The sequence below is a fragment of the Varanus komodoensis genome, unplaced genomic scaffold (genome assembly GCF_004798865.1).
Source record: "Varanus komodoensis strain SLA01 unplaced genomic scaffold, ASM479886v1 scaffold23, whole genome shotgun sequence".
Lineage (NCBI taxonomy): Eukaryota > Metazoa > Chordata > Lepidosauria > Squamata > Varanidae > Varanus > Varanus komodoensis.
In genome coordinates this window covers 14,910,322-14,923,182 of record NW_025335627.1, presented here as the reverse complement: position 1 = coordinate 14,923,182, position 12,861 = coordinate 14,910,322, and the positions used below count along the sequence as shown (strand labels likewise).

General features: G+C 44.6%; 1 protein-coding gene across 8 annotated transcripts in view; it reads right to left on the bottom strand.

Moving 5' to 3' along the window:
- ERBB4 (erb-b2 receptor tyrosine kinase 4) overlaps nucleotides 1–12,861 on the bottom strand; it is a 935,345-nt gene that overhangs the window by 313,087 nt on the left and 609,397 nt on the right. For all 8 annotated transcript variants that reach the window (XM_044432044.1, XM_044432045.1, XM_044432049.1 and 5 more), the window contains one exon: nucleotides 409–543. In XM_044432044.1, the coding sequence (XP_044287979.1) occupies nucleotides 409–543 (135 nt within the window). The remainder of the gene's footprint in view (nucleotides 1–408; nucleotides 544–12,861) is intronic.

Below are 12,861 nucleotides of genomic sequence, written 5' to 3'. Positions count from 1 at the left end.
GTCTAATGGCTACAGGATTGCGGTGTCGCTTAATTTTCCAACATATTGTCCAGGGATATGTATTTGAGAAATGTGCACTTTAAAAACGCACAGTTTTAAAAACATTCATATTCTCATGAAACTGTATTTTTAACAAAAAGCTGAAAAACTTAAAACTGCATATTTTATACATGTTCATATTTTAGGCAAGGGCAGGGGAGAAATGCACACTTTTAGAAAACCAGCCAGCCAGCCATCCCACCCACCCTTTCTCTAATCAAAACTTTCCCTTTTTGACACACCTGAGCAAAGCAGGTCCCAAATGAGAATAGGTGTGGGCTTTGAAATGGGTTTGGGGAATTCAAGCAAGTGTAAACATCCTGGTTCTCCCACTGCTATCACAGAGGAGATCCCATAGCCGATACTTACAATCTGCACTACTGTTTTTCGGAACCACAGAGAAGTTGGAAGCCAAAGGGTGACGAACAATATCTTCCCACTGAATAGTGTCTGCATAGCAAAGAAATCTGTTCTGTCCAACATATACTCCTCCATTCAAGATCTCTGTATCAAAGAGAAGAGGGAAAAACACATGTGTTAAAACCATTTGACCAAGAGATGATAATGTGTGACCACATCAGAAAATTCTAGCCCAGAGTATAGTGCAATCCTGTGCATGCACCACATCACATTCCCTGGGAACCACACCAAAGAAAGGATAAATAGGAAAAGGCCTGTGGCTTAGCAAGAAAAGCACGGACAAATTCTGCTATATATTTTTATTCATTTTAAATAAAATAAACAAACAGAAAAATAAAAAACAAACCCATCATATCAATTGATCAAGCATCAGATTCTTCTATACAGTTTCATGGATCACATAGATATCCTAAACTTTAAGTCCATGTCTTCCTTTCCAGGGATAAATTATGGGTTATATTTTTATATTTAGGTGAGCGACAAATCTGGGATATGAAATCTGGGATGTGAAATCTGGGACCATCTTTCTGTTCCTTAAACTAAGTCAGTGAAAATTTACAGAACAGATGTACAAGACTGACAGAATAATTGGTTTTTATTTATACCTTTCCAATATTTTTTCAGGCCTGTTTATATGAAACAGAAATAGCATCATAAAAATAGAACAAAAAAGCACAACAAACCCTGAAATTGAACAACAGTAGAAAAGCAGTCTATTTCTTAAAAGACTAGGAGAACTGAGAAGACAACACAGGAACTAAGCAAGCCTTCTTGGGGAAAGCATTCTGGAGGTGGAACACCCACTGAGAAGGTGCTCTCCTCAACCGGCACAAGCAGCAGCTCATTGGCCTGCAACCCCTCCAAGGATGAGCGTCATGTACAGGCAGGCTGATGCATATGCGGGCAATGCTTCACCTTTGAGCACCCTGGCCTTCACCTCGAGACCATCACGCACACACATGGTACTATTTGAAGTGGTGTCAACTCAAATACTTTGGCCACCTAATGAGAAGGAAGGACTCAATGGGGAAGAGCCTAATGCTGGGAAGAATTGGTGGCAAAAGAAGAAGGGGGCACCAGTTGGTGCGAGCTTAAGTGGACTCCGGGGGATGGTGGAGGACAGGAAGGCCTGGAGGAATGTTATCCATGGGGTTGTGATGGTTCAGACACGACTTTGTGACTAACAACAACAACAACAACATTTGTTAAGGACTGGTGAGGTCTACTCCCAGTGGTTGGTCCCAGTTACCAGGTTACAACTGTAGGCTCTGGACAGTCTTCAGACTCAGGAAGACAAATAGCACATTCACATGGCAAACTGTTTCTGTCCAGAAAGGGTTTCATTTCATGCACTGATCAAAGCTGGTGAAAAGCTTTGAACCAGATCTTTCAAGGGGACCACAACCCTGCAGGGAACAGACTGTACAGCATAACCCTGAGCAGCAGAATGCCTATCAAAAGCATAAATAAATAACTGTCAGAACTTCATTCTCTTGTTGTTTGCTATTAAATCATCTCCAACTATGTGACCCTATAAATGAAAGCCCACCATAATGTCTTATGCATGGCAGTCCTGCTCAGCTCTTGTATACTGAAGGCTGTGGTTTCCTTTATGGAATCAATCCATCTCATATTTGGGCTTCCTTTTCTTCTGCCTTCAAGTTTCCCTATCATGGTTGGCTTTTCTAGGGAGTTCTGCCTTCTCTCAATGCACTCAAAGTATGACAAGGCTCAGTTTTGCTATTTTTGCTTGTAAGGAAAACTCTGGTTTGATTTGATCTGGGACCCACTTGTTTGCCTTTCTGTTGATCCAGGGTCCATCACCATGCTTTGAATGCATCCATTTGCTTCCTTTCTTCACTGCCCAGCTTCCAGACCCAAACATAAGTATACAACAGCATGGAAGATCTTGGTTTTGGACTCCAGTAAATTATCCTTCCACTTGGTCATCTTTTTTAGTTTTTTCATGACTGCCACTCCAAGTCTCAGTCTTCTTCAAATGTCTTCTCCACACTCTTCATTTGAACTGATGACTGGGCAACTGTTAACAATACAGTTGGGTAATTCTTCTGTAGTCATGATTTTGTTCCATAATATTCAGCTTCAATCCTGCTTATCCATATTCTTCTTTCACTATCTTCATGAGCAGATTTATCCTGCACATCTGGAAATTGTTCTGAAGTTTGAAATGATTCAGTTCTGGTTTTTGGGTACAGCTCTAGCCTGTGTAGCTGAAAATTATATTTCAAATATTCTGTGTGTCAGTGCTCTAAACTTAATGTTTTGGATTCAAATCATTCTGTGAGATTCAGCCATTTATCTCTGCTACCTTCCTTGCCCCATTCAGCCACCTCTAAAGTCCCTCATAGCAATCAAGTAATAGAGGCAGAACCTGACTAATAAACTGTGCATGGTAACACACGAAAGGATTTTGTAGCAGCAGCAGCAGTGGCAAAGCCCCATTGAAAAGCTGATGTGGTACCATGGAATGCTGATGTGATGTGATGTCACAATGGTATGGTGCCACGGATGATCTTGTGCCAGTCACGACCTCTTAGTCTGACCTACCTCAGAGAGCCGCTATGGAAGGAGCAGCAGGAGGCAAAGAGCTATACACGCAACCAGGAGCTCCTTGGAGGAAAGGGGAATATAAATGCAGAAGGGCTGGAATCTGAGACTGCTTACTCAAAAGTTAAACTCACTGAGGTTGGAGGGTGGGGGGCTAGAATTAATTTGAACTGTGTGGCATGCACGGGAAGTAATAAATAAAAAAATCAAAATGCATACCACACCCAAGAGCTGTCCTCTAAAACAAATGGCTAGTTCATACCTCAGGAATGCAACAACTGCCTGGATCTCATCACCTTCTGCTGCTAGAGCACCACGTCTTCCCGGCTGCTTGCTTGCTGCTCACCTCTGCTGCCAGGAAGCAGGAAGTTGGGAGACTTGCAGCCTGATTTTCTTCCTTGCATTGAGGGAGCAGAAGTGGCCCCTGTACAGCAGAAGTAGAGGTGGCAGCAGCCAGTAGGTGGGCATGTGGGCTGGCAGGGGGAGCTGGGATAAGCACCATATAGAGGGAGGGACTGGCAGGCAGAAGCACTGGGGGCAGCAAGTGGTAGACGTGAGAGAAGGCCAACAGGTGTGAGAGAGAAATCCAGAGGTGGGGAAGCAACAAAGAGGAAGCAGAGGGGGTGAGAGGAAGGAAGGAGGAGATTCTCTCCCACCCATGGGCCTGGAAGGAAAGGGGACAAACGTGAACCTGAAAAGGTTTCCCACCCTTTGCCTAGCTCATCATTATATAGTGCGCTGAAACTGTCCCCTTCTCGGAGACTGTATGTGTTGAGAATTTCTAGGTGGCTCACCATTATCTAAGGTGAACACATGACAGTTGGAAACAAAGCACACAAAGTTCATAAATAATCCATATTACCATTCAGGGACTTTGGGAAAGGAGAGAAGCAGTTTTTAAAAGCTCCTCTCTGGAAAAGCTCATAATTACTGAGCCGATCCCAAATCAAGCCAAGAAGCATTTGCCCATCAGGATATGAGACTGACCTGGGGTGATTAAGGAACCAAAATATTGCTTGCCATCAAAAATCCTTGTGTAACACATTTTGGGAGGAAGTCTTTCATGGACATGATGACAGTCTTGTCCAATTTCCTCATCTGACCATATTAATCAGACACAGGTATTGACATTCATGTCTAGGAACCCTCTGGCTTAAGGAGCTTGGCTTTTCCACAGAAAAGCGGATTAACCTTCACAATAACCATTATAAAGATAAGCACATACAACAAGAGATTTAGATTAGGAACATAGCACTTGATCAGTCTGCATTGCATGGATCTTCTTATGATCCATACAACATCTGTTAGTAATTTTTCATTGCAAGAAAGGTAGGATTTGCAAAGAGGTCTAGTGATTAGCAACCCATCTCATTGTTATTTCATGATTACAAGCCTCCTGCCTCAGGTTCTGACATTCATGAAATACATGGCTCACAGCAGACACAGAACAATGCATTGAAATTCAGCCGCATCTAAACATTTACGAGTTTATTTGAAATATCTTTTCCAATATGAGAAGTTTATGTTGTTTGGGTACATGGTCATCTCAAAAGTTGGCCTATCAGAAAGTTAATGGGTGAAAAAGCTGGAGATTGTGGCTTGTGAAAGACAACAATGGCCTCTCCCATGGGTTCTGAATGTGAACTTACACTAGGTCATCTCACTCTCACCTGGTGCCTGAAGAAAGGGGGCCCAGTTCTTGCACACTGCAGTCTGCTCAGACGGATTCGTCCAATTTTGAGGAGGAGGGGAAGAGTGAAGTGAGCCATGGGCTTGGCTATTTCAAGGCTACCTAGTGACGTTTCTCGGGCAGTGAGAGAACTAGCCTACCTCAGAAAAGTACGGGGACTCCTCAGAACCGGGGTGGAGGAGATGACAAAGGGGCTCCTTGACCCAGGCAGGACACAGCAGGCAAAGAAAGCAGAATTGTTAGGGTGAGAGTCTGGTGCTCCTGCCAGCAGCATGAGTCCCCCAAAGGTGGAGTCAGAAGCTTTGCTGAGAGGGAGCAGAGGAGCAAAAGTTTCAGTCCAGATTCAGCTCTTTGCATGGGCAGATGCTGCTCTCACTTCTCAAGGAGAACATTGCTTTGATTCATACTGTTAAGTTTTAATAGAAGAATGCTGCTTCTAAAGTTACATCTGAGTCTGCTGGAGAGGAAAGGGGAAGCCTTCTCATGCCAGCACCTCACAGATGCATTTGATGGTCACTTCCTGCTTTTCCCATATGGAGAGCACCAGGTTGGAGAAGCTGCTGTACCTTGGGCATCCCTCACCATGCAACACAACTCACATAATCACAGATAAGTTTGTGCAGCCTCCTGCTGATCTGGATTTGTGGATGGATTGCATACCGCCCCAACACTGGCACTAGCAGGTCACTGGGGACCTGTGGTGCCATTCTTACACCCAAAGAAGAGCAAACAAAGCAGTTTCCTAGTTAACTATCCCACTTCATATGTGGGTCATAAGTGGTCCTCTGACGACAAACTTATTCCTCTTGCAAATCCTTTTCGGAGCACCAAGCCAGCTGCTACTAAACTACACAGAACCCTTCATTCTACATGCCATGGTTCAGGGGCAACTTCAGACTAATCTCAAGGAACCAGGGAACATATTTCCTAGACTGTCCAGTAAATGCTTACTTATTGGTGGAAGATCAATGATCTGTGTCCCTGGCTGGGCTAATCTGCATGAATGCTTATAGTCTTTGCTTTGCTCGTTTAACACAGTTGGGCAATGCTATGTCATTCCATGCTACCATGCACAAATTTATTCCTTTGTAGCAGGTAACCTGTAACAACTGTGATCTCTAGAATAGCTGTCCCCAACCCGGTGACCTCTAGAGGCACTGGACTACTTAGTCACCATGGCCACACTTGCTGGATTGAATAGGGTTTAGTGTCCAGCATATTTGGAGAAACATAGAAACAAAGTGAGTCAGAAGGGGCCTCCTGGGCCATCTAGTCTGACCTCTGGCACCAGCCGGCTCTGCTCACGACATGCCCACCATGTGGACATCCAGCCTATCCTTGAACACCCACACCGATGGGGCCTCAATGACCTCCCGTGGAAGCCTATTCCACACCCTCAGGGTCCTGACTGTCAGGAAGTGCTTCCTGGCATCCAAATGGAACCTTGGCTCCCTGAGCTTTGCTCCATTGGAGTGTGTCCTGCCTTCCTCTGCAGGGGAGAACAGGTCTCTACCGATCTCCATGTGACATTCCCTCACATATGTGTATGTTGCCAACATATCCCCTCTGAGTCTCCTCCAGGATGAAGAGACCCAGTTCCCTCAGTCTCGCCTCATCCCCCATCCCCTGCAAACCAGCCACCAACCTTGTGGCCCTACGCTGCACTGACTCCAACCTGGCTATATCCTTTCTGTAATGAGGGGCCCAAAACTGAACACAATACTCCAGTTGCGGGCGCACCAGAGTTGTGTAGAGTGGTAGTAATACCTCTCTCAATCTAGAAGCCACACTTCTGGCCATGGAACCAAGGGTGGCGTTCGCCTTCTTGACCACCGCATCACACTGCTGACTCATGTTTAGCCTGCAGTCAACCAGCACCCCGAGGTCCCTTTCACAAGTGCTGCTCTCCAGCCACTTATCACCTAACCTGTACTTATGACACCCATTCCTATGCCCCAAGTGCAAGACCTTGCACTTATCCACCTTGAACGTCATCCTGTTGTCTCCTGCCCACTTCCATAGTCTGTCCAGATCCAAAAGGATCTGGAGTACTTGCTCCTCAGTTGTGGCCACTGCTCCAGTTTTAGTGTCGTCTGCGAATTTGATCAGCAGACTGTTCACCCCTTCTTCCATGTCGTTAATGAAAAGATTAAACAAGATCGGCCCCAGGACAGAGCCCTGGGGGACCCCGCTTGTCATTGGCCACCATGCCAATGATTACCCACTAATGGTTACCTTCTGCTTTCGGTCAGTCAACCATGCCCTAATCCATCAGACAGTGCTTTGGTGTATCCCAAAACCCATCAGTTTCTCCACCAGGATATCATGGGGCACTTTGTCAAAGGCCTTGCTGAAATCCAGGTATACCACATCCACTGCATCCCCTCCATCTAGCCATCGCAAAACCTTGTCATAGAATTCCACAAGGTTTGTCTGGCAGGACCTGTTTTTGTGGAAGCCATGTTGTGTGGCTGTCAGCCTCCCTTCCCTATCTAGCTTCACTAGATCTCTCTCTATTATGAGCCTTTCCATTGTTTTTCCTACAATGGACGTAAGGCTAACAGGTCTATAATTCCCCATGTCCTTTCTACTGCTCTTTTTGAAAATTGGGACCACTGATGCCACCCTCCAGTCCTCTGGAACTTCACCCGTTCTCCACGAGGTCTCAAAAATGGAGGCCAGCGGGCGTGACAGAACCCCTGCCAACTCTCTAAGTACTCTCGGGTGTAACCCATCAGGGCCCAGCGCCTTTGTAATGTCCAATGCCCTGAGGAGCCCCTCGACTTCAAGGGGGGTGACTCTAATCTGTGCCCCTAAGTCCCCAGTCTCATCTAATCTCCTATGCGGATATCCCCTGTCCTGCTTTGGGGAGAACACAGAGGCAAAATAGTCATTTAGCATCTGTGCCTGTTCCCTCATATCAGTCACTGGATCTCCTTCCTCCTTATTTAGAGGTCCCACCACTTGTCTCCCCTTCCTCTTTCTATTTACATGTTGAAAGAAGCCCTTTTTGTTGCTCTTGATATTCTTGGCAAGTCTCAGCTCGTAATCAGCCTTAGCCTTGCGAAGAATCCTTCTGCAATGGGCCTCCTCCTCCCGGTATACCCTTTTGTCTATTTCCCCCAGTACCCATTTCCTACGGAGGTTCCTCTTTCGTCTAATCCCTCTAACCACCTCCTTTTGCATCCATGGCGGCGCTCTCCTCTGCCTCCCCACCTTACTAACTAGAGGTATCGTCAAGGCTTGCTCCTCCAAAACCTCCCTTTTGAGTGGCATCCATCCCTCCTCAACTCCAGTAACCTTCCAGTAACCTATCCCAGAAGGCTTTCCCCAGTCTGGCCTTCAGTTGGCCAAAGTTGGCCCTCTTGAAGTCCCAGCTTCTAGTGCTTGACCTGCTGCCCGTCCGCAGTCCCCTAATCTCAAAGCAAAGGATGGAGTGACCACTCGCATCCAGAGCTCCCCTAATCTGTACTTCATCTATCAAATCCAACTGGTTGTTGGAGAACAACTGGTTGGGAAGGTCTGCCTTCGATGGACAGTTTCCTATGCCTCTTTAGTATGCGGATCCATTTCTTAACCCCACTGGAGTTAACCCCAGAACCTATCAGGGTCCACTCTTTGTTTCTACAAGGTTCACACTTGGGCCTCCTGAATCTTGTCTTTTAGGAGCTGGCAACATATGGGCATGTATGGCAGCAATCTCAGATTTGCATTGTCTTTAATCTCATGTCTCCTCCTTTCACTTCCTTATGTCAATACTGCTCACTTCTTGTGTATTTCATCATCATGGGACAGATCCTCAGACAGTTTCAGTTGCAATAAATCTGTCTACTTCAGTGAACTCCTTCAAATTAAGTCAAGCATCTGTTTCCCATCTATATTGCCACTCTTTTTTTTTTCATTTTTTCCTCCCACATTGAGACGAAACACCTAATAAACTCTATGACACATTAAGCAAATGAGGCTCAAATGTAATCAATACACAATAGAGCTGCATTATAATGACCTCATCATCATCAAGTTAACAACTAATTTTAATTTAGAGCAACACTGAAAGCAAGAGATGGGGGGGGGTATTTTGTTTTGTTGTTTTAACAGAAAAAGAATGGCAGAGAGCCCCTTGACAATGCTAACAAGTTGCCAGGGAAACAAAACAATGCCAGCCTTCCCTCTGTCCCAAGTGAACTTAATCTGGGCAGCAGACCCTCTTGGGGAGTGGGAACGGGCTGGTTATGCATTTTAAAAGCATGCTGTGTTCTTCTCCAGCGTGAGCCACAGACTTCTGGACAAGGGAACTTGTGCTGCCTCTTCCTCTTTCCTCCCTGTGAGTGGCAAGAGAGGCAGGGCTGCGGGCTGCCACTTGGCACGCCACGGCAACATCGTGCAAGACCCTTGGGATGATGTTGGACTGCATCTAAAGTGCAGCATTCCTGTGCATGCACTGAGTTGGTTGGATTAATACCCCATATCTGTTTCCTTACATTTCAGTATTGCCCAACAGCCAAAGCACCACAGCAATGAAAACCATATGATAATACCAATAATCTCCATGAATTTGGGAACCCTGATAAAACAAGATTCATGATTATGCAGAAGACTCTATCGTGAGAATGTGAGCAGGGGCTTCTTCCTTGACACAGAGAGGCCTATTGCTGAGGAGTCAAAGATGAGGACATGGGGACAGGATCAATGTACCCATTGCACACTTTGATACTTCCTATAATACCTGAAGACAGTGCTCCAAATTCCTGTCTTGGAACTGGAGTGCAGATCACCTTCCATCCCTTGGAAAGTTGGCACAACCATGCTGGTCACTCTTTGAGGCTGGGGAAATGATCCTGGGGTCAAAGGAGACAGGGAGGGGAGGGGAATGGAGGGGAGGGGACTGAGGCAGTCAGGATATTAGGCATCCTGAAGCTGCTGCAGCCCCCTTCCCTCCCCCTCTGGCACACTGTCAACAGATGCCAAGATGGCCATCTAGCAAAAATGCAGAGTGGAAGGCGCAGGGAGGTGCAGATCACGTCTACCACTCCTCCTACTCTGCTGCTCAGGATGCCTGGAAGCCTGCAAGTCTGAGATTGTGCCCTGTCCTTTTTCTGCATAAGATAGAGTTATCTGCCTCATTGAAATTGGTTATAAAGCTGAGCAATATTCCAGAACAGTTGCTTTCCAAAACAGAAATAGAAAATGTTGAATGACTAAGCTAAGGAAGCAGAAGTGCCATAAGATCTCAACAGGAAAAGAAATCTGCTTGGTTTGGGGGCTTCTGTGTGTGTGTGTTGTTAAAAGCAATAAAAACTCAAATCAGCTCAATTCTTTCACCTTCATTGTTGAAACAAGCATGCAGCTTATTTTAAAAGCATAGGTATGTGATTAAATGTGAAGCCCCAGCACTGTCTATCTTGTTATTAAATAATTTGATCCAAGGACATCTCTCACACTGCTAAACTTGCATTATTCAGATCCAAGATAAACCAATTGGTTTCTCTCAACAACCCACATAAAGCAGATCAATCTGCCATAGCTACTACTTAATTTGATGCATTATTCAGCAAATAGTCCCTCTCACAGAATTGGACCCTGATTCAGCAATATCCTTTGGCGCATGCTAATATTGGACCACATTAGATACAGTGAATCCATGAGGAGCCACCATTTCCTCAGAAACAAGGGACACGACTCCAGGAGAACCATAAAAAAAATCACAGGATGGTCAGATACAGCCTTCAGAGCCTCATTTCCCAAAGCTGTGCAGGGGAGCAGCTAGTCTGGCCTTATTTTCTTACTCCAGGAAGTAATTCGCAATGAATTTTAACAATCTGGCAAACTATAACAGCTACAAGGCTCAGAATGTCTCTCATCCACTGTCAAACACACATTGACACTGCCAGGCTAGACATGAAATTAACTGCATAAATGCAACAAGCACATGCCCATTCTGAAAGGTAATCAGGTCTGAGTGGATAAGAAGGGAAAATTTAACCCTTGCAAGTGCCATTGCGGCAAGGGGTAGTCTCACCACAATCCTGGTGCAATTTGCATGATGAGGGAAGTTCCCAATGGCTTCCCTCTTGATGCAGAGACAGCTTCATAGGAGTGATTTTGATAGGAATATGGCAAGGGAAAAGCATTCAACTCTCTTCCTTCTTCCCATTGCAATCCTGAGGCTGGGTGTGAGTCTCATGCAAGCTATTTATCCCATGAATGCTGTTTACACTTCCTCTTTAAATAAAACATGCACATTAATTATATTAATATAACTGCAATGAACATTTAATTTTGCAGTCTGCAGTAGTTTGGATTACCCCTCCCCCCAAAATAAACCCCTCCTCTGTTCCCTGACTCCGCTTGGGTTCATCTTGTCCTCTTTCTACAATAAGCATGCTTCAGACAAGGATCAGTACAAGTCATAGGGACTGATGGGAGTGCGTAGGCATAAGGCTTTTCACTGGGCAAGGTGTAAGAACAGCCTGGCTGGACTCACCAAAGTCTGCTGTTTGTTTGGAATATGGCACAGATTCACCCAGCCTTGGTAAAACAGGTTCTGTTGAATGTGTGTGTTGTGGGGAAAGAAAGAGAAGAGTTACTGATTAATGCTCTAATTATTTCCATCACCACATTCATATAAAATACTCGTACCAGTCAAAATTATCTGCTAATGGAGCTGTGAGTTCATTTTGCCCGGCACACAGGTATATCAGGAACATCCTGATACAATATATAGCTTTACATGGTGCATCACTTTGAGATCATTTTCTGAGCTTGAGAATTATTTTAAATTGTCAAATGTGCTACTTTCCTTGTCTACATTCCATTGTTCAAAATATATTGTTAGAGATAGAGATAATAAAACATCTAAAGAGTGACAAGTACAATGGAACCTTTCATTATTCTTAAGCAATTCCAATTCCTGCTTTTTAACTTTTTAAATAGAAATGGCAGTCCTCCTTATCTTGTGGTATTTACCATCTATGTACAAGGCAGAAAGTTCCAAATGTACAAAAATATGCTGATTCCACAGGTGATTGGGTGAGAGGTTTCTCCAGGCGCCATCCAAGTCACACAATTTGCCATCCCAGTTAGGATAATACACCGTGTGTGAAGCCAAATCCTGGATCAAATCAGTGATTGGAGAGAACAGCAAGGGATTCCTATTACCCTTCGCCCAGTGCGCACCCTTCATCTCCTGGTCAAACCAGTGCTTGGAGGTCCTGGCAGGGATTCCTCCGGGAAGAGGTGCTCGGAGCACTTGGGGGCTCTGCAGTGTTCCAACCATGAGTACTACATGCCAGAAGCAGCCATTGTTTAAAAAAAATGGAAAATAGGCCTGGAATTCAAATTATTCACCTCCTCCTCTTAAAATTCCCGTGAGAGATGAAATCTTTTTTTTCCCCTGAAGGCACAACAGTGTTGCTTTCCCTGCACAAGACAATACAACCAAGCCAAAAATTATTTTATATAGTGTATTTTGAAAAATAATTCTTGAATTTAGCTAACAGCAATTCGTTTTGCTGAATCCTTTCCCACTCTTACCACGAGCCTTTTCCATGTAGCCAGAGCAGAGAAAAAGATTTTACTTAATTTGAAAGTGCCCCATGCTTGCTTTGCAATATTTCTCCTGAATGGCAAATCTACCCATTCCTTTGATCTCAGAATAAGCATGTGACCACCTGGATGGAATGACACACATCCATTCGATCCCATTTATTTGCACAGCACTCGTTCAAAACCTCGCAGGAGATTTGAAAGCAATTAAAGCTGTGTTAACAAAAAAGATTGATGTTTATGTCTTCCAAAACCTTTTCAATATTTCAGTTCCCTTATAATAATTTCCATTTACTTCCTATCTGCCTGCACTTTTCAGTTTCTTCACCAGCATGGCCACAACTGTTACTTTAATTGCCTTCTTCTTGTCACATCATTTGCTATGTAATATTTTGATCACAACCTGTAGCGATTACCATCTGTCAGTGGCAGCTCTCAATTCATCTTCCCTCTATAAAGATAAGTAACCTTAAGAGAACAGGGGCCCCCTCTTCTTTTTCCATCATCATCATCATCATTTTCATCATCATCATCACCAGCACCATTAAATGCTACATGACCGTTTCCCAGCTTTTGCCTCTCTTCTCCAACATATTCTT